This window comes from Suricata suricatta, chromosome 13 (assembly GCF_006229205.1).
Source record: "Suricata suricatta isolate VVHF042 chromosome 13, meerkat_22Aug2017_6uvM2_HiC, whole genome shotgun sequence".
Classification (NCBI taxonomy): Eukaryota; Metazoa; Chordata; class Mammalia; order Carnivora; family Herpestidae; genus Suricata; species Suricata suricatta.
In genome coordinates this window covers 19,091,203-19,111,746 of record NC_043712.1, presented here as the reverse complement: position 1 = coordinate 19,111,746, position 20,544 = coordinate 19,091,203, and the positions used below count along the sequence as shown (strand labels likewise).

At 56.6% G+C, this 20,544-nt stretch overlaps 1 protein-coding gene across 1 annotated transcript in view; it reads left to right on the top strand.

The window, feature by feature from the left end:
• The window catches only part of COL27A1 (collagen type XXVII alpha 1 chain), a 125,280-nt gene that overhangs the window by 28,645 nt on the left and 76,091 nt on the right, over nucleotides 1–20,544 (top strand). The window contains exons 6-13 of the mRNA XM_029919629.1: nucleotides 66–119; nucleotides 1,525–1,578; nucleotides 9,355–9,399; nucleotides 9,993–10,046; nucleotides 10,522–10,566; nucleotides 13,111–13,164; nucleotides 14,039–14,083; nucleotides 19,246–19,362. Of these exons, the coding sequence (XP_029775489.1) occupies nucleotides 66–119; nucleotides 1,525–1,578; nucleotides 9,355–9,399; nucleotides 9,993–10,046; nucleotides 10,522–10,566; nucleotides 13,111–13,164; nucleotides 14,039–14,083; nucleotides 19,246–19,362 (468 nt within the window). The remainder of the gene's footprint in view (nucleotides 1–65; nucleotides 120–1,524; nucleotides 1,579–9,354; nucleotides 9,400–9,992; nucleotides 10,047–10,521; nucleotides 10,567–13,110; nucleotides 13,165–14,038; nucleotides 14,084–19,245; nucleotides 19,363–20,544) is intronic.

Below are 20,544 nucleotides of genomic sequence, written 5' to 3'. Positions count from 1 at the left end.
GAGATTGTGGGGAGATGGCCTCTCTAGATGACTTGGTGGCCAAAGTGGAATTGTTTTTGTTTCAGGGACAGAAAGGGGACCCAGGGCTCTCACCAGGAAAGGCCCACGATGGGGCAAAGGTAGGTTTCCAGGGACCCCAGCATTGAGGGAAGTGGGGCAGCAGACAGTAGGGAAACTGCCATGCCCTGCTAGCGACCATGGTGTGACAGAGGCAGGGGTGGAGGCAGCGAGGGAAAAGTGTGGTCCGGTGTTTTCACTGAAGTCCGTCAGCTTTCCACACACCAAACCCAAGGTCAGCCCCTGTTTCTCTTTCGGGCTGCAACCAATAAAGCCAACAAAAAATTTTGCCTTGGACACACCCCTGGTGAGTGACCTTTTGTGTAATGCCCTGCAGAAATGCAGGGCCCTCTAGGTGACCCTTGGCATCCAGAAGCTTCTTGGGAGCATGCACCCAGGAAGCTTCCAACAGACATTCAAAATCCCCTCTGAGGTTAATTCGAGCAGACAGGTCTGTGGAGTTCTAGGAGGTAGGCCAGGGATTCAGGGCTCCCTAACCCTGTAGGGCCATGAGACCAGAAGTTTCTCATGGAAAAGAGAGCACTTAGGCCAGAGGACTTCATCTACCCCTGAAGCATCCCCCACATCCGCTGATGAAGGGGTCTCCAAGGAGCCCAGGACAGGTGGGAATAGGAGAACGCCGGCTCTAAGTAAGACCCCCAGCACTCAGACATATGTAGCTTGGAAGGAACATTCGAGTCTGTCTGACTTCCTTCCGGACACAGCCCAAGAGCCCTCCTGACGGACAGAACACTGCTGCCCAACCCAGCCCCCTGTGCCGGGCCCCCAGGTGAGGCAGCTGCCTTTGATTTTCCCGAGACAACCATAGCTTGTTCCTTCACACCCTCCCTGATCGTTGTTTCATTAAGCAAACATTTACTAGGTATAAACATCCACATACACGCCCATCAGCTCCTCATTGAAACCTTATCATACAGGACAGATGGGCCCCGCTTGCAGATGAGAAAACAGAGGCCTCAGAGGCAGGTGGTTTGCCGGAGGTCACACAGCTGGTCAGGTGCTCTCTCTCTCTTGCCCCTGGGTTGTCTGTTCTCTGGTCTCATGGCGGAAATGCCCCCTACTGGGTGACCACCGTACCCCTCAAGGATGAGGAATGGGCAGGAGGGAAGGTGTCTCAGGAATGCAAAGAGAGCAGATCGGATCGGGACAGACAAGTTGTGCATCCCTTGGGGCAGTGGTTTTCAAACACGGTTTTAGCAGCAGACACCTTTCCCTAAATGGTAGCCTGTGCCAAAGTCCAACGCTTGAAGTAGATCAAATGGGGTGACTCGGTTAGCGGGGAGGACTGGGGACCTGGCCACTCGGCCGCCCTCGCGCTCCTCAGAGGCCTCTGGGCCTCAGGGAGTCCTGTTAGGGGACAGCGGACCATGCGGGGGGCACACCTGCAATTTCACGAGGGTCTCTGCTCCTGTCTGCCTGCCTCACCCCTGTGTCTGTGTTTTGCAGGGCGACGTGGGCCTGCCTGGGCTCTCCGGGGACCCAGGACCTCTTGGACGAAAGGTACGCCTTGGTTGCAATGCTCTGCTTTGTCTGGTGGGTTTTCTCTCTCACTTCCCAGCCAGGGTCTCCCATCTTCCAGGACTCAACAATGCTATTGCCTACTCCAGGAAGTCCTCCTGGAGCCCCAGCCTTCAGGCCACGAGCCTCCAATCCACTCAAGGACTCCTGGCCCGTCTTATTTTCAGCCTGGCCAAGTCTAGCCTCGCCGACCTGGCGTGCGGACATGGTTTGTCACTCTCCCTAATGCGCCAAGCACAGGGCCTGCGCGTAGTAGGTGTTCAGGAAATGGGGATGGTGGGCCAAGGGTCGATTACTGTTTGCAGCATTGCTGATGGGGTTTCCAGCAGGTACGTCGGCCTAGAGCCGTGTCTTCTATTTCCACCCTGGCTCCCAGCTGTGGCTGTGGCCACCCCTTCTCTGGGCCATCTGGTTCTCCTCTGGACAGATGTGGCATCTCTCGCCTCCATCTTGTCCTTGCTCTGAGGGTCCCTGTGGCATAGGGGGACTTGGAGCATCACGTCCCCTGCATCCCTTTCACCCTCCACGGCCAGAGCAGGCCACAACATGAATCTGCGGAGGCCAGACCCAGACAGGAGCCCATGGCTGTCTGTGAGCTGGGGAAACATGGGAAACATGGTATTTTCTGGCCCAGAGAACACAGAGGGAGTCCCTCTCCTCACAGGCTTCCGCTCCATGCTCCAGTACTTTCTGATGGATGAGGTGTGAGTGGAAAAGTCTCTTTCCAGTGCTGGCTCATAAAGCAGCCAGTGGTGGTCTCGCTCTGCATGGGGGTGGGAGTCTAGCAGAGGTGGCGGGAGATGGGAAAAGCAGACCAGCCGGGCCCCTGCCTGGGTTCCAGGGCTCCCTGCTCTCCGCAGATGTCTGAGGGGGCCTGGAACCCCCATCCCAGTGGGACCAGGCTACCTGAGAAGGGAGAGGCATCTTTTCTAAACTGAGGAAGAGCCACCATGTGGCAAAGCCATTTTCACCGGGCCCCTCACACCCTGGCTCTGGCTGATGTGCAGGAGTTTGGTCTGTGGCAGACCGAGGTCACCTGCTTGTGGAGAGCACGGAGCAGCTCGGGCCCCCAGGCAGGGACGCCTGACCAGTGGTGGGAGCCGGGGAGGAGGACCGACGGGGTAGCAGCTCACCTGACACCTCAGTGTGATGCCAATCATCTTCCTCATTCATTCCTCTAACAGAATTGATAGAATGCTTGTTCTGCGCTGGGCAGGATGCAGGGTGTGGGAAGGCTGAACATGGAGACAAAAATCCTCGTCCTCCCCAGAGCTTGCGTCCTTGTATGTGTGGTGGAGAGACAGATAATAAGAAGAAAAACAGTAGAAATAGAAGGACGAAGAGAAAATGGGGCAAAAATAGGCAGGGAAAAGGGAGTTTGGGTTAGGAGGATTCCCAAGTTAAAGAGTGTGACAAATTAGAAGGTGCACAAAGAGGGACTATCCTTTGCCATATTGTTTCCTCACAGTAGCTTCCAAGACTTAAAGCAGTATTATGCCTATTTATAGCTGAGGCTCAAATAGACTTTCATTCATTCATTCATTCATTCTTTCATTCATTCTTCCAGTCGTTTAGTAAATATGGACCTGGGTACCAGGCCTCATGCTGACACTGGGAATGAGCTCATGGAAAAGGAAATCTACAACAGTGTCCCTGCCCCACCGTGCCTGAGAACCAGCTGGGTGGGCGTGGACCCCACTGCATGGATTCTGGTTCATTCAGTGTGAATACGACCCAGGTACAAGATTCTCAGGTGCAGCGGAGACCGAGGGCCACTGAGTGGATGGAAATACATTCTAGGGTTGCTAAGCCACAGAGCTGGGATTTGCACCCAGGTCTCTGACCTTCGAGCCTTTCTCTTTCTGCATGATGCTGATTGAAACAGCTTCTCAAAAAAGGTTCACTTGTCCGCTGTCCACCCAGGATGCTTGCTGAAGGCCTTTGCTGAGCGAGTTCCTGTGTGCTGGGCAGGCACAGAGACCAGGCCAGAGAGACCCGGATGGAACACAGCTCCGTCCCCTCTCCTGCTGCGTGAGCTGGGGGAGTGGCCTCACCTCCCTGGGCCTCAGCTGCTCCGGGGCGTGGTCAGGACTCAGGGAGAGAGGTCAGATGAAATGAGATGTCACGTCCCCAGCCCTGGGGCAGTTGGGCGGGTGCTAGGTAGGTACCACATACCTGTTTGTTGAATGAATGAATGATCACGATGATCATGAAGGGAACACACTGAAGGCCTTGCCCCACTTGTCGCATCGTCATCTTGCCTAGGTACCAGGCAGCCACCCTCCGCAAGCCAAGAAGCCTACCAGAACCCCATTAGCACCTCCCTCCCAAGGTGCTATCCCTAGTCTGGCCCTGCTGCTTTCTTCCCTTAGAGCAGGGCTTCCCAGCTGGGGGGATTTTGCCTCCTCCCCCCCCCCCCCCACCCCAGGGAACAGTTAGCAATGTCTGGAGGCATTTGGTCATCACAGCTGGGAGGGGGAGGCTACTGGCTTCTCACGGGTAGAAGCCAGAGATGCTGTTAGACATCCTACAACGCACAGGACAGCCTCACAGCCTCCGTGGCAAAGACTCACAGACCACAGTGGCCCTGGAGCCAAGGCTGCGAGAATCTCTGCAGCCCAGGAAACCCCCTCCCCGATCTTATGTGCCCTGGCCCCTCCTGCCTCCCTGCACTTGTTTATGCCAGTCTGTCCCCTGGCACACTCTCTCTTCTACACTCATCTTCGTGCATCTGTCTCTTGACTCTGTTCTCACACACCATCTCCTCCAAGAGGGCCTCCCCAGGACCCCCAGGCAGAAGTCACGCCTCTTCCCTCTGATCAGCCAGCCCATCTCCCCAGCCCCTTTGGGACCCTGCACATTTGGTTGGCAGGACACTCATAGGTGTCCTTGGCACATTTGTCAGCTGGAGCCAAAGTGCACAGAGGGCCTGTTTCCTGGTGTGGGGCTTAGCCCGGTGCTAGACCCACGCATCGGCAGCCCTCAGAATCTTTCTTAACACCCCCCCCCCCATGTAGACAGGACTGATGGTAAAATTGGTACTCCAGTTGCCACTTCCTCCCGGCTACCTCTTGCAGCCCTCACCCTGCCCACGGGCCTTCCTTATGCCGCCTGACTTGGCCACTGCCATGCAGAACCCCTACCAAAAAACTTCTCCAGGCCCCCAGGCTGCTGGGCTGCCCTGGGCTTCTGGGGCCCCTGCCCACCGCCATCTCTGAGCTCTGCTCCGGCTCTGTTGTCCAACCCAGTTCCTCTTTCAAGCCCGTTTACAATAAGGCCCCTTGCAGTTGTCTGTCTACACTATCCTAGCACATGATGCTTCTCCTTCGTTCCACTTAATGGTATTACCTTCTAGAAGGTGGGGGGTGAGCTTGTTTTGTTCACCAGTGTATTCTCAGTGCATAACACAGGGTTATCTTTGGGGCTCAGCAAACCTTAGTTGAATGAAGGAATAAGTGGATGAATGCATGAACCATACAGAAATTGTGTCTTCCTGCCCGACCCACGTCAGGTACGCCCCTGGGCAGGCTCTGCTGGCCTTGTAATGATGGACTGTGCTTTTGGACACTCATTTCTGAATCCTACAGCTTCTGAACCAACACAATGTTTTAAGAGGCCAGCTGGGGAAACTGAGGTCCAGAGAGGAGCCGGGACTTGGCCAGTGTCATGTAACGAGTCACTCTGTCTCTAGGTGTGTTTCTTCCTCACTTAGCCTTTCTGGTAAATGGGGCCATCCGTTCTGTGGACTGGCTCCGGGTGGGCCGTGGGCTGCTGAGGTGACGGAGGAGTTTTGTGAGGAATCTGGTGAAGGAACGGCTGAGGTCTAGGCACACGCTGTTCCCCAGGACCCCCCAGGCAAGGACAGGACCCCCCCACCCCCACCCTCCCTGCCCGAAGCCCAAATAGCATCCCAGCCGGCGGGGAGACTGTCTGCAGCAACAGTGAGGTGATGTCTGGTTTCTCCTTGTGCGTTGTAAGCAATGATTAATCTGGCTCCTCAACCAAAATATAGACCGAGTTCTATTATAAACACGGGTCCTGTGGAGCCCCGCCTGCTGGGCAGCCAGAGGCCCCTTACAGACTCCGTGGTCCCTGGAGCTCCCCCAAAGCATCTGCTCTCCCCTCGTACCAGCCGGGCACCGAACACACGGGGAAATCACTGCCCGTGGGTCCACCTTGCGGTCAGTGCCCGCCCCGTAATTGCTGGGGCCCAGGAGAAGATAATGGTTTAGATTCTTCCAGGTCCTGGGGCCCTGTCATTTGAAGCTAGTTGGCTGGCCCCGACTTGGTAAACACCGTCAAGGTACTTCCAGGGAGCACACGAACCTCCCCCACCCTCACCCCATGCCTTGGCTGTGCTCAGTCTCTGCTGCTCTCAGCCGGACAGGAGAAATGGGTGTTCACGGCAATGTTCAAGGCTCTTCAGGGCGCATTGATGGAGACAGACCTAGGAATCGTGGCCTTTTAGACAGAGCACAGCCCAGTGGCTCTTGAGTCCAATGAAACAGTCTGGGCTTGGCCATAACTTGCTAAGTAACCTTGGGCAGGTGCCTTCCCCCTGGTAAGTTTCTCGGGCCTGTCCAATGAGAAAGGTGGTCAGACTGATGGCTCAGGTCCCTTCCAGCTCGGGTACTCCGGGGTTCCAAGACTGTCTTCTGTCCTAATGATGGTCTATAAGGGGGTCTTTCCCTATGCAGCCCTGTGGCTCTTCTAGGTGGGACTTGGGCCTCACAAGTATGTCTCATCCCATGATTGGGTGGTTAGGATATAGGGATTAGAGTCACAACCTGGCATTGCCCCTGGGAAGCTGTATAGCCTCAGGAAGGTCTCTTTACCTCTCTGAGCCTGTTTATTCATCAGGCAAGTGTGCCTCATAATTCCTACCTGCTAGGGATGATTGCAAGGAGTTGATGAACGGATGTGTTTATTTAAGGCTGTGGTACCAGGCAGGGCAAAGGGCAGGCCACTGTCCACGTCCCTGAAGAACATTCATTTCCTTTTTTCTGTGTCCTGAGTAAAAGGTTTACTTGGAATCTTCTGAGATTTCACTGGCAATAGTTCTCTGCTGAAGCATTGGTTTCTAGCCGATTTCTTTCTGGCTGCGAGCCGGTGATGCTCAGGGTCCCCTTGGTCCCCTCTCATGGTTCTCTCGGGACCTTCGCCCCGCTCTTGCATTGGCTCTGTTCAGCAGCCCGAGGCAGGCTGGGAATGGCAGAGTGAGGCTCAGAGAAGGCAATTGCCTGAGTGGAGTCACATAGCCTGAGCTCAAGGTTGATTCCACTTTTCTTCGGGAAGGTTTTGCTTCCCCAAGTGCAAGTTCCAAGTGGAGAGAGGTTAATATAGGTGATTACGTGGGTCACATAAGGACCTGTCCCTGCTTAAAATCCTCCTGTGAGTTCCTGCCACCCTAATGCCTCTTCTTAACCACCTCCTCCCATGCCTCCCCCCTCATTCTGCTCCGGTCTCATAGATCTTGTTCTGCCTCAAACCCACCAGAGAGCATTCTTGCCTCAAGTCTTCAGCACCTGCTCTTCCCTCTGCTTGGAACACCTTTCCGCCCAGAGCTAGCTCAGCTCATTTATCTCTTCGAGCAGCCTGCCTTGCTGCCCACCTGCTGTCCCACTCTGTCCCCAACACAGTCTTTCTCTGTCATCGGAGAAAGCTCACTGTTCTTCATAGTGCTGGTCATGAACATGCATTCGCCAATTTTTTTATTTTAATTTTTAATTCTGGCAAAAATCACAGCACCTAAAATTTGCCACCTTAGCCGTGTTTAAAGGTGCAATACAGCAGTGCTAAGCACATTCATGTCACGATAGAACCCGTCTCCAGACCTTTCCCATCTTGCAAAACTGAAACTCTATGCCCACGGAAACAACAACTCCTTATTTTCCCGTCCCCCAGACATTATCTTTTATATTTATTGTTTGTATGTCACCTTAATGAGACTGTAAACTCCATTAAGGCAGACGATGTTGTCTTCAATTCACCCCGTGCCTGTAGTGGTGCGGGTGCATAAAAGTCCAGTAAGTGTTTGTTGAATCGGTGAGTGAAATGTGAAGGTCGTGATGCTAACAGCTGCTGGTCTTCACAGGCCCCTTGAGTTCGATGCCAGATACGGTGCTGGGTACTTTCCACACGCTGTGTCACGTGATCCATGACAGCCCTTACATTTCCATTTCCAAAAGAGGAAACCAAGGCTCGGAGAGGTGATCCCAGATCATGTGGCGATCCAGTAGCGAGGTAGCCGAGATCCAGATCAACCTGAAACGAGAGATCTTAGCCACCCTGCATGCCAGCCTCCGGCTGCACCCATGCTTCCCCTTGCTCAACGGGGTAAAGGCCCTATACCCCAGGGAGATGTCTCTTTCATGTTGCATCAACCTCATGGGCCCCAAATGCGAGATGTAATCATATTGCTGAGCTGTCCTGAGGTATGAGTAGGTGCAGGAGGAATGCTTGTAAACTCCCCCAACGTCTTGGATCAAACCAACGCTGCTGTTTGTAATTAAGAGTCCTGCTTCCCGTGGGCTTGCGGGTGGTGCTGAGTGTGTGCATGTGCGTGTGTGTGTGTGTGTGTGTGTGTGTGTGTACATGCAGAACTGTGCATGCTTGGGATGTCTGCAAGGTGCTCCATGTGGCCGCGGGTATCGGAAGGACCCCACAGTGAATGTGAGCCCACTGCTTTTAGCAATGGGACTCAGAGAAAGTTCTTGAGACTTAGTGTTCTCCTCTGTGAAATGGAGGTGGGAATCCCGGCCTCCCTCCTGCCCCGCGCCTCGTCTGAGGGGGCCGTGAGTGCTGGGGTCCTCAAACATCAGAGCAGAGGGGAACTCAGAGTTCTCAAACCCTTAGCTGAGGTCCAGAGAAGGGTAGACACCCACCAGGGCTGCACAGCAGACTAGAGCTAGCGTCCGAGCCAAGCCCCAGACTCTCGGTGCCAGGGAGTCTAACGGAGACCTCTGTGGCTGCCCTGTTGGAAATGGAAGCCCCCCAGCCCCCCAGCAGCCGCCGAAGGCGATGGAGGCCTGGAGTCTGGGGTTCCCCTTCGGAGAGCCCCTAAGTCTTAGGAGATGGCTCTGCTGGCTCATCCCTAGGGCCTTGGGAAAGCCCATCCTTGTTTGATTCTTGACCTAGACACCTGGCCATGGACCATGGGGACAGAGAGTCAGGGTTAGTACTTGCTTGTTGCCAGAGCCCTTCAGGCACCTGGGTGGCCTCTTCCTGGAATGAGAACTGGGACCGGTGGGTTAATGCATTTTGGTGAACGTATTTGGTCGGTATGTGTGAGACTTTTCCGACAGAGGGGTTTGTGAGAAGGGGCTGGTCTGGACCCAGATCCCAGCATGACACAGAGGTTGAAGATATTCCAGACCTGGAGGTCCTGATTGCACGCCCCGCCCCGCATCCACTGAGAAATCACTCTACTCTGGCTTGGGGCGGGCTCACCCCTGGCCAGATTTGGAAAGAATGGCTGGGACACGGTATCGCTCCACCACACGTGCCGTATCCCAGCTCACAAAAGCGCGAACAGCTCTACTAATGGCTCTGGCCTGAGAGCCACTGGTGACACAGGAAGCACAGCGACCTGCTGACCTTGATGGACACATGGACATCCATTCATGCACGCTGCACCCCTGCCTGCCGTCCACAGAGCAGGCAGTGCCGGGAAGACAGGCAGGGAGGCCAGGCTTCTTCCGTCTGGTCCGCAGGCCCCAAGGTGCCTTCCCGGCCTGACGTCGTTTCTTTCCCCAACAGGGACACAAGGGCTATCCTGGACCGGCAGGGCACCCTGGAGAACAGGTGAGGGCCGAGGCCTCAGCCCTGCCCTGCTTGCTCTCGATCTGCTCCAGCCCCTGCCCGCCCCCGGCCTCCTCCCCGGGCCCCAGTCCATGAGTGAGCCCCAGAGCCAGGTGGCTCTACCTCCCATCCTGCTGGGGCCCCAGCCCTACCCCCGGTGCACCCCCAGCCACAGCTGCTTGGAGGAGCTGGAGTGCACGCCGGCCTGGCATTGGCATGAGCCTCTCGGCTCCGGTCGGAGCCATGAATAGCGGGCCTGTTCCGGGCGATGTTAGGGGATATTATACCTGTCGCCATGGGGTTTGCAGGAATTTGGGCTGCGCTGGCCCAAGTCAAACAGCAGCCCCTGCCAGCTGGGAGAGCCAGCCAGGCTCCTCAGAGCCTGCTCCATCCAGCACAGGGGTTTTGTCCTTTCAAGCTGGTCTGACCGGTTTCACAGAGGGGTGGGCTGGAGTGGGGGGTGCCCTTCCTCCCGATTCATCTCACATTCCTGCCCTTCTCTTTGTGCATTGTAAGCCCCAGTCTCCCAAAGCCCCCAGACTCAGAGCTGGGCCAGGTCCTCTCCTTTCCTTACATTTCTCTTCATTCCTTTGCAGGGGCAGCCAGGACCTGAGGGCAGCCCAGGGGCCAAAGGTTACCCTGGCAGGCAGGTGCAGTATATGGCTTCTGGAAGCTCGGTGGCCATGGTGGTGTGGAGATGGCCACGGGTGCCCCCCAGGCAGAGGGAGGCGGCAGGCTGGGGGCCGAGGAGCTGCACCCGCCGGGTGGGCACAGAAGAAAGGGCTGTTCAGGGGCTGGGCCCTGAAACCCTCTCTTTGAAGGCAGGAGGGCACAGGTGGTTCCAAGGGAACAGAAGAAAGGTCTTCTGGGGCTGTGGGGCTGGGGCTCCAGAGGCTCCTCCCCCTCAGTCCCCTTCCTCCCTCCACCCCCACCCCCACCCCCAGCCTCTCCCTGGGACTCTGGCGTAGAGGTGGGGGCCTCAGTGTGAAGATTGCAGGTCTAAGCCCCCTCCCCTTCCACAGAGGGGGCAGCTGAGGCCCAGAGGAGACAGGATTTGCCCCCGGGCTGTGGGCAGCAGGTAGGACATTTCCATATGTCCTTGCCCCTCTGTGTTTTATGTTTCAGGGGCTACCCGGACCGGTAGGAGACCCTGGCCCCAAAGGCAGCCGGGTAAGTGGGCTTTGGCAAGTGCCACTCAGGTGGGGCCCTGGGCGGTCATTACCCGTCCCGGCAACGGTCCTGATGAGGGGGTCGGGGCTGCAGGGTCTCTGTGCGGTGTCTGCCAGGGGGGCCGGGGTGTCTGTACTCCCACTTGAATGCTCTCCAGAGAGCAGAGGGGCAGCCAGGCGGGCATGTGATGGGGGATCTTTGAACCAGGTAAACTGCTTGGCACCCATGCCGGCCAGACCGGGCAACAAAGGTTCTGCTGGGTGCCCTGCCAGGGCCCCGCTGCCACAGTCAGGCACAGGCCGGCCGTGCCCCCAGCACACCCCAAGCGCTCGGTGACCTAAGTCAGGGCTGCTTCAGCACCATTAGAATCCTGAGAGGCCTCTCTCCTGCTTCCCTCCCGACTGAGGTCTGGGGGGACCACCCTTTTTTAGAGAGCAGGGGTAGCTGATGGGTGATGCTACTCAGGCCTGGAGGCTGATGCCTCATCCGCTCTCCCTCTCCCAGAGCAAACCCGCGTCCTCACTTTGCCCATCTTTACAATGGGAGTGACACCCATTGCTAGGTCTAGCATAGTTATGGGGATACCAGGAGTTTGGAAGCAAGTGCTGCTGAGGAGGGGCAGCGGGTGGGGGCTCCCAAGTGTGCTGTGGGCAAGGGAGCGATGGTTCTGGGCACACTGAATGAGGGCAAATGCAGTTTGAGAGATGAAGAGATGATGTGGTAGAATCCCCTTGTCTACCTACAAGGAAACTGGGTTCATGGTCGGAACATGGCGGCCCCGGTCTACACAGCATGCCTAAGGTGGGGCTGGGATGGGGACCAGGTATCCTGAGGGCTGGACTTGCTGCCTCTCAAAGATGCTCAGCAAGTGGGTCACACAGCCCTCGGTCAGGCCAGGTCAGCTGTGACGTGTCCTCGGCTCCCGAGCCAAAGCTATTTATGGCCGAAGTCTGGGCCTTAGTCCCTGGGGCTGACATGCGGCTGTTAGAGCGTCTGGGAGGTGAGCAAGGAGGTGGGTGGGCAAGTTCCTCCTTGTGTGCTGACGGCGGTGACGACGGTGATGGCGGTGGTGACACGCAGGGACCGTGGAGGCTCCTGTCCCCACGCGCCGTGGCCCCAGAGCCACGCTGATGAAATCTGGGGTTGCTTGCTGTTGGCCATGCTGATGGCATCTTGTGGCCACATGTGGGGAGACAGCTGATCTGGCCCCAGCAAGCCCTTCTCCGGGTCACAGGGCGCCAAGTGGCCTGGATGAGCCGCCCTCCCCGTCAACTTTGCAACCGCTGGCCCCATATTTAAGGCTTTGGAATCCGGGCAACTGGCTTTGAGACCTGCTGTGGCCCTGCAGGACTGTGAGGTGCTGGGCAAGTTGCTGGACCTCTCTGAGCCCATTTTCTCATCTGTAAACCTGGGTTGTAAGCCCTGGTGGGTGGGACCAATAAATGGCCCTGGTTACCGTGGTGGGTGTCTATCAGGAGGCCAGGAAGGAGGCTCAGTGACCTCCAGGCCTACTCGGGAACAAGGGACGGTTGGGAGCCCGCATGGTTGCTCCTTTGTGAGAGGCAGTGTAGCTGAGTGGTTAGGAGGCCTGCCCAGGAGCCAGATGACTCAGATTCAAATACCAGTTCTATCATATTCAAGCCGTGTGACCCTGGACGAGTCATTTCGCTTCTGGGCCTACCGGTTCACACCTTTCCGGGGGGCTGACCGATAATGCCTGCTTCCCGGGAATGGGCGTAGCAAGGGCAGGGTAGGTGCCCAGCACATAGTTCATGCTCACTAAATGTTAGTTTTTGTTAGCGTTATTATTAAGTCATTCCACAGACATCTAGAGAATGCAGATAGCGATAGGAGCTCTGGGCTGGGTCTGAGAAGTTCCCAAGCTAATGAGGACGTGAAACGTGGACACAGGTAATGAAGACACATGGGAGAAAGTGACACATCCCATTACCTGAGAACAAACACGATGTGTGGGTGGAGGGAAGAGCTGGCGTCTGGCTTGGGGCAGCAGGGGTGGGTGCCAGAGGAGAGAGCATAGCAGCTGGGTTTGGAAGGGATTGCTCTGCCATCCTGGGGTGGGACAGGCATATGGAGGGCCCCTGGAATAGAGGCTGGAAGGCAGGAAATCGGGTGCCTGCGGGGCAGTGGGCTCCCAGCGCCACTGACTTCTCGTGTTGCTTTGTCTCCAGCCACGGGCAGCTGGCAGGGTCGCTCAGAGCAGGTGGAGCCCCTCTAGCATCTAACCCAGCCGAGAGCTTCCTTTCTGCAGGTCCAGGAGCCCCGGCACGGGGCGGGCCTCCCCCCTGCGAGCGCCCGCGCCCTTCCCTGGCGTGAGGGTATGTGCCTTTGGACTACATCGTGGAAGCCAGCACCATGCAGTCCATGGGCATATACACTTGCCTCAAGGCCTGAGTCATCGAGGAGCCACCGGAGCCGCTGCTGCCACCAGCGAGGAAGAGGAGCCTGGGTGTGGGAGGGCAGTGAGGGGGGGCCAGCCACACCCTACCGCTCGGTCCCTCTGACCCCCCACCTGCTCTTTTTTAGGGCTACATTGGACTCCCAGGGCTCTTCGGCCTGCCCGGGTCTGATGGAGAGCGAGTGAGTATGCTTTCTTTGTTTTCCCCCCACCCACTCCTTCTTCCAGGAGAAGTCCCGGAGTCCCTCCTGGAAGAGGTACCCATGAGTTGACTAGGAGTCGGCCAGGGGGTCAAGTCAAGGCAGACACCTTCTATACATACATCAGGGATGGTGTGTGCAAAACCCGGGGAGGTAGGATAACTTGGCAGGTTTGACAGTCCACATGGTCAAAGCTCTGAGTGCAAGGCAGGAACCGTAGGAGACAAGGCTGGACAGAGCCCCTGGGTGAAGTTATATAGGCAGTCAGGGCCGAGGTCAGGAAGGAGCCTCGGTTCTGAGATCATGGAGAGCTTCTCAAGGGCTTTCAGCAAATGAGAAATGAGATTTCAGACCTAGTGCCTGCAAACGTGGTGTGCGGGCCAGATCCCGCCAGTTGTCTCTTTTTAAAAGTGTCCTGTCCACAGCCATGCTCATATGGTTCCCCGCTGTCTACAGTCACTTTTGCTCGTGGCGCAAGGACAGAGACCCCATGGCCCGCGGGCCTCGGCCACTCCTCCCTGTCCTCCCAGCCCGAGCCCATATTTGGGATCCCACTTGTAACCCCATCAATCAGCTGGATACAGAGGGCCTTGGAGGGCAGCAGAAGCACCTGCTGAATCCCCGGGATGCTGGGTGTTCTAGGCACCTCCCCAGCTCAGGCCCATGCAGCCCCCAGCCCTGTAGAGTGTAAGGACCATCCCTCTGACGTGCACATAACTGGCACCTGCTGTATGCGACCTGTGTGCCTGACTGTCCGCAACTTCCTCTCGTGGGGGGCTCTGGGGCTGGTTTGGGGCAACACTGGTTGTCCCCCGTGAGATCCTGTCCTGACCTCTTTCCCTGTCTCTCCCTACAGGGCCTGCCTGGTGTTCCTGGCAAGAGGGGCAAGATGGGTAGGCCGGTAAAGATTTTCCGTGTCTATTATGCAGACTCTATGGGTGAATCTGACTTCCTGTCCGCCCGGGCGCTCTCGGCTTCTGTCTGCCCGGCCACTGCTCTGCTTTGAGTGTGTTGGGCCAGCACGCGGGGCTGTCTGGGCCCTGCCGAGATGGCGCCTCCATGTGTGCGTGTGTGTAACCGGTGCTCTGTGCTGTGGTCCTGTGTCTGGGGGCTTCTGTTGTCTGGTTCACTAGTGTAGGTGAGACCCCAAGAGGGGCTGGAACCCCAGTTCACTGGCTCTGCCCAGGATTCCCATTGTGGCAGGACATTGTTTTCCCCTGCGCAGGGCATCTGAGGGGGCAGAAAGAGGCAGCCAAGGCACACAGAGGTCAAGTAACTTACCCACAGTTTCACAGCCATCAACAGAAGTGGGATTCTAACAATCCCATTAGCTTCCAGGGCTTCTGATCTCAATGGTGGATCAAGACGGCTTCTCAAATTCACGGGCTGGTGGTAATGGTGTAAAAAGTTAATGCCCTAGAATCTTCACTGGATGGGCGAGACGTTAATTCCAGTGATCTTCATTACTCATGAGGGGAAACTGAGGCACCCCCTGTGACAGGGAGTGCTATATCTGGTGTCCTTGCAGACCACTGAGGGAGACCCCAGACTAGAAGTGAGGCATATTTCTTGCAGTCCTGACCTCCGCTGGTGACTTAAGGCTCTCTGCGGCCACCTACAGGGTAACCCCTAGACTTGTAAGCCTTGTCAGCTTGGGGTCTGGGCTTCCCTCTGCTGGTGGTTGATGGAGAAGGGACTGTGGAAGAGGTTGGAACTTGTGGGGTGGCTGGAAGGGGGCCGGGAACGCTCAGTGGTGGCCCAAAAAGGGCATATCTGTGATCCAGAGGTTGATGTGCATGTTTATGGGCACCTTACCTGTCGTATATGGATCTGGCTGGGTCCGCTAGGGCTGAGTGAGGTATATAATTAAAAAAATTTTTTTTAATGTTTTATTTATTTTTGAGAGAGAGAGACAGCAAGAGCAGGGGAGTGTCAGAGAGAGAGGGTGACACAGAATCCAAAGCAGGCTCCAGATTCTGAGCTGTCAGCACAGAGCCTGATGCAGGGCTCGAACCCACAAACCGCGAGATCATGACCTCAGCCGAAGTCGGACATTTAACCAACTGAGCCACCCAGGTGCCCCCGAGTGAGGTATAGAAAGGGAAGCAAAATCCAGGTCCTGGTCTCGAGGACTAGCGGGAGATCTCCCCTTCAGATCTAGACCTCCCTGTGGCCGACAGCCCCTCTGTGCCCTGAGGTCTGACACCGAACACCTGGTTCTGGGCAAAGGACAAGGACCTGGTGTCTGGGAGGGCTGGGCTGGCATCTAGATATGCTCTTCAAGCCAGGTGACCTTGGGCAAGGACACCAGTCAGTCCATCCACCCATCCACTCACCCCCCATCCATCCATCTGTCCATCCATCCATCTGTCCATCCAGTGAATATTGAGTGTATAGTGTGGGCCAGCACTGTAGCTCGCGCTGAGCAGTGAGCAAGACAAAGTTCCCATTTTCATGGGCAGATGGACAGACAACGACTGAACGAGGGAATGAACAATGAAGAAATGGCTGTCAGATGGTGCTAGTGTGAACACAGAGTAGGGTAGGGAGACAGGGGTATAGACTATTAGATAATTTGATGTAGGAATCCTCACTTTTCGAGAAACCTGAATAAAGTGAGAATGGGAACCCTGTGGCTACCTGGAGAAGAGCTTTCCAGGTTGAGTGAAGAGTAGGTGCAAAGGCCCTGGGGCATTGTGGCTCAAAATGTTCGCGCTGCAGTTTTCCCATGCGAGAAATTGGGAAAAGAGCTTTTAGCTCATGGGGTCATTATGCTTGTCACCTGGTAAATGCTGAGTCCCCGGCAACCATTGTTCCTGCTTGTAGTTTCATGGGTGGCTAAGGCTCTTCTCGCTGTGTCCCTTTGAGGCAATGGCTTTACTTCTCTGGGCCTATTTTCCCAGAGTTTCAATTGCAGAGTAGGGTCAGTTGACTCACGTAGATTGTCTCAGCTGGACCCTGTGCCGTCACCTAGGCCTGTCTCCAGAGCCACCCATGCAAGACGTGCTCAGATTCTGTCCCGGGAGCTGGGACCAGGTGTTGCCACTTTGCAGATGAGGAGCTCAAGGCTCAGAGGGTGAACGATGTGGCCAGAGTCCAGGGCTTTGGAGTCCTTGCTGGGCTGGGATGTGACAACCAGAGCCTTCCCTTCTTGCCCCCAGAGTGTAGCTATTGAGTGAATGGCTTCTGGAACCTGGAGGAGGCAGGACCCTTGAAAACCTGGCCATGCTGTGGTTTCTTCTCCACCCCGCCCACGCTGCGGCGACAAGGACCGCCGGCAGGGCCGCCGGCACGGCTGTCCCTTCCCACCTCCCTTTTTCCTCCTCCCAGGGGCCATGTACCCCATTCGCTCCTTGGAGCTGAGAGCTGGGTGGCTGACAAGGCGGCACCCCATCTGAGGTGCTCCGTTTTCCTACGAGCGTGTGGGACGAGGCCACTCATTCATTTCCCAGTCAACAAAACTTTACTGGACACCTACCATGTGCCAGGTGCTGGGGACAGCACTGACAGCGAGAACCTTCCCCCCAAAAGCAGCATTTTTTTGAGGCCCTTTTACCTGCATGGTGGCTGAACTATGGATGATCCTCCAACCGATCCTTTGACCCATTTTCCAGACTCAGACACCAACACTCAGTCAAAGCCATTTGCTCAGAGACCCTCCGAGGTCTCGAACTCCCATAACTGACAATTAATTTCTTCTTCCTTGCTCCTTGCCTTAAACTTCCTAGGATTTGGCCCTGTCCTTCATGACGGGGCTGTTTCCCTGCACTGCAGTGTTGGTCGTGGGTGAGAGGAAAACAGTGCTATGGCCACACACTCCCCCTGAGGGCCACCAAAGTCCCCTTGGCCCTGGTCCAGCCACCACGACCAGCAAACAAGCAAAGTCTGCATCGGATGTGATTTGATATGTACGGAATCGGACTTCATGTCATGGGGTCTCTACAGCTTTGTCGCTGCTCATGCCGGGCCTCTGAGTAGGCCATGCCCTCGGCCCCTATGCTCCTTAAGAGGCCTTTAGGGCCATCCCCCTGTTGCCGATGCTCCGGAACCCTTGATCTGGCTGAGGGCCTGGGGGTCAGGCGATCTACTCCTGCAGATGTCCTCTTGTGCAAGATTCAGGCCAAGTGATTCCTAGGTATTTGTTAACAAGAGGAAATGTCAGGAGAATGAGCGGAAGTCCCTCGTGCCAGATGGCAGCTGGCCTCGTTTCTGGCAGGACCGGCGGTGACTTCGCTACAGTTCATCTCTATCCAGCAAGCAGAACACCGGGCTCGTGCACCCGGCCTCCGCAGCATCGGGTTGGGAAGTGGGGTGTGTGGCAATCTTTTCCTGATGGAGGCCAAGAAAGAGACAGTAGAGAGGTCAGAGCATCTCGGAGCCTCAGCACCTTAGTGATGAGCTGACCTAAACTCTGTCAGACGGATAAGCAGACATCGCTCAGAGAGGCCAGTAATTTACCTGAAGTCACACAACAAGGTGAATGGCAGAGTCAGGATTCAACCCCAGGACCCTTGCTTGCTCTTCCCTGCACACTTCTGTCTGGGCTCATGTCCTTAACTCCAAAGGAAAGCATAGTCGAAAGCTCTCCTCTCCTTACCTCTGCTGGAGTGGAATATGTTTTGTGGTTTTTCTGAGGACGGGTCCAGATATAAGACGTCACAAACTTGGCTGGAGGTGAAGGGGTCTCTCCCGGGCTGTCCTGGCTTGTTCTGGGCATAGCACAGCGACACTCACAGCTGGCACAGGGGTCTCTCACCGGAGATAGGAAGATACTGCGAGTGAGTTTTCTTGTCGGACAGGTGCTCTGTGAATTCACTATCAGGCCTGTTGGAGCACCTGGTGGGGCGGCCGCCGCTCAGAGCACCTCTTGTGGCCTCTGGCCGGGCCTGCAAGGCAGGCCTTACATGGGGAGTCAGGCTGGCAGACCCTCAAGCTTAGAGCCGAAAAGGCCCAAGCCTGGCTCCACCTCCCCTGGACTGTGGCTCCAGGACACCTGGGACCGCCTGAGGCCACACGCCCATCTGGGTGGGAAGGGCTTCCACCAGGGTGCATTTTGGTTTCAAGGTCTTTCCAGTTCTCAGACTGTGGGGAGCAGGGCGCAAAGTGACCGACGACTCCAGCTGAGGAAACTGAGGCCAAAACAGATGGACGTTTTTAGCTGTGGTGATGCTATGAGCTGGGGCAGGGGGAGCGTGTGTGGTCTCCAGTGCCCCTACTTGAGCTAGAGCTGCCCAGAGCTGTGGGTGACCCTGGAATCCTGGCAAGAGCTTGACATGCCTGTCCCCTCCTTTGTTTCCCGAGGGGACTCGTCCCGGATGGGCTCCCTATAGTGGGTTCTGAAAGGACGGGATGAAAACATGCCCGGCATCGTGACCTCAAGGGGTCTTTCCAGGTCAGCACGCTTGAGGGGCACACGTGTTCTAGAAAAGACTAGAAAAGTCTCAATGTGTGGCAGGAAGGATGCAGAGCAGGCTCGTGCAGGAGCTTCCTGACTGTGGAGAATCTCCATGGTGTAAAGAGGTCCCCCTGCATCTTTCTGTGGGCTCTTCCGAGGGGTCATATTCACACTCTTGATGCAAACCTTCCGTGGCCTGTGCTGGGGCAGTGGACATATGGGGACTACACAGCAGTGGTTCCGCGCTGTCCGGTGAGTTGACAGAATCGGCCATCTTGTAGGTCAGGGAGCTGAGCCTCCGAGACACTAGCAGGACTTCGGATCCTGGAGGCTTCAGGCTTCCCTCTGCCCCTACAGCCCACCTTCTGGAGCAGACAGTTGGACTACACAGTGCCTGGAGGCGGCGGAGTGGCTGAGGTGGCCCTCAGAGGCCTCCTTGGACCTTGGTGTCCACCTGCGGATGTGGTGACAAGGGCCACAGCCCCTCTGGTCACATCTATTCCTCCCTGTTGCTGTAGCTCCAGCGGACCTTGGAGTCTCCTCCTGGAGCCTGATTCTGTCTCCTCCTGGGCTCTGTTCTGCTCAAAGTACAGGGCGTCCAGTTCCGGGGGGTGGGGGGAGGTGCAACCTGGGGAAGTGGAGACACCACGTGGCTGGGGCCCCGGCAGGGCGCCGAGCTCATTCCTTGGGCCTCGGGCCAGGCTGCTGCAGCCAGGGGCTCAGGCCTGCGGAGGAAGGTCCCAGGGCTGGCGGGCCGGGACTGCGTGCGCTCCATGCACAAGGAGGTGCGGCCAGACGGAGGGAAGCAGGGCGGGAGGGAAGTGGGGCCACGCGTCCAGCTTGGCTGCAGCCTCTCTGTGATTACAGGGCCCAGGCCCTGGGGCCCTGGGGCCCTGGGGCAAGTGCCGGAAACGGGCTGTGTCTCCAGTAGTGGAGGAGTGAGGCGGGATGAGGGTGATGCTCCCGGGGGCACGCTCTGAGCCTTAGTCTCCCAATGGTGCAGTGAGATGTGAATGTCGAGAATGGCTTGGCTCTTTCCATCTTAGATTTGTTCCAGTCCCTGCTAAAACTCCCATCTTGTTTTCTGACCATTATGATCTTCGTGACCTGTCTCATTGGGCTGCTGGAGTTTTCTCGGGTACTGTCATTGTTATGGGGGCATTGTCATTATTATGACCCCACTGTCATCCCCCACTGGCTGTCCTTGGGCTGCTTTTTGTCTACAGAAGTGCCTTCCTGGAGGATGTTGACCTTTCTGATGGTCTCTCCCTTGCTTATACCCCAGAGACATGCTGCTGCCAACAAGGGTCACCCTCCATGTGACATCTCAGCTTCTGTTTATACTCCCCATTGTACAGCCAGGCAAACTGAGTCCTGTGGGCAGCAGAGTCAGGACTGGCATCCTGTTGCTCTGCTTCCAAACCCACCGGGAGAGGCTGGCCCAGCACCTCAGCCTGGGGGAGTCCTCCAGCCAGCCTGGAGTGGCCTTGGAATGCAGACCCACGGGATTGGCACCTGCCTGGTGGCCACTGGGTGTGAATGTGTTGGGTGTTACAGCCAGGATGTGTGCCTGGGACATGCTGTCAAGGCCCCAGGCTGGGTTGCCTTCCTGTGCGTCAGGGAAGAGGCTCCTTCCATCTAGGGGTTGGGACAAGTGTGCTTGGCCATCACATCCCCCCGGTCTAAGCAGGACAGTGGGTCAGGTGAGGGTCTGCCCAAGATCATGCAGCAGTCTGGAAGCAAGCCAGAGCTAGTCTCCAGAGCCCGGACTTGGTGCACAAAGCATGGACTTCCTGAGGTCTGCCTGTCATGGGCCGTGTGGAGTCAGCCAGGTGCCTGGCTGGATGGTGTTGCCCTTGTCCCCTGACAGACGGTCCCCCTCTCCTGCCACGGCCCTAACGCCCACCTCCAGGGGTGGAGGGAGAAACTCACTGCCTTCTGAAGACCCCTCCCAACGCAGCCCACTG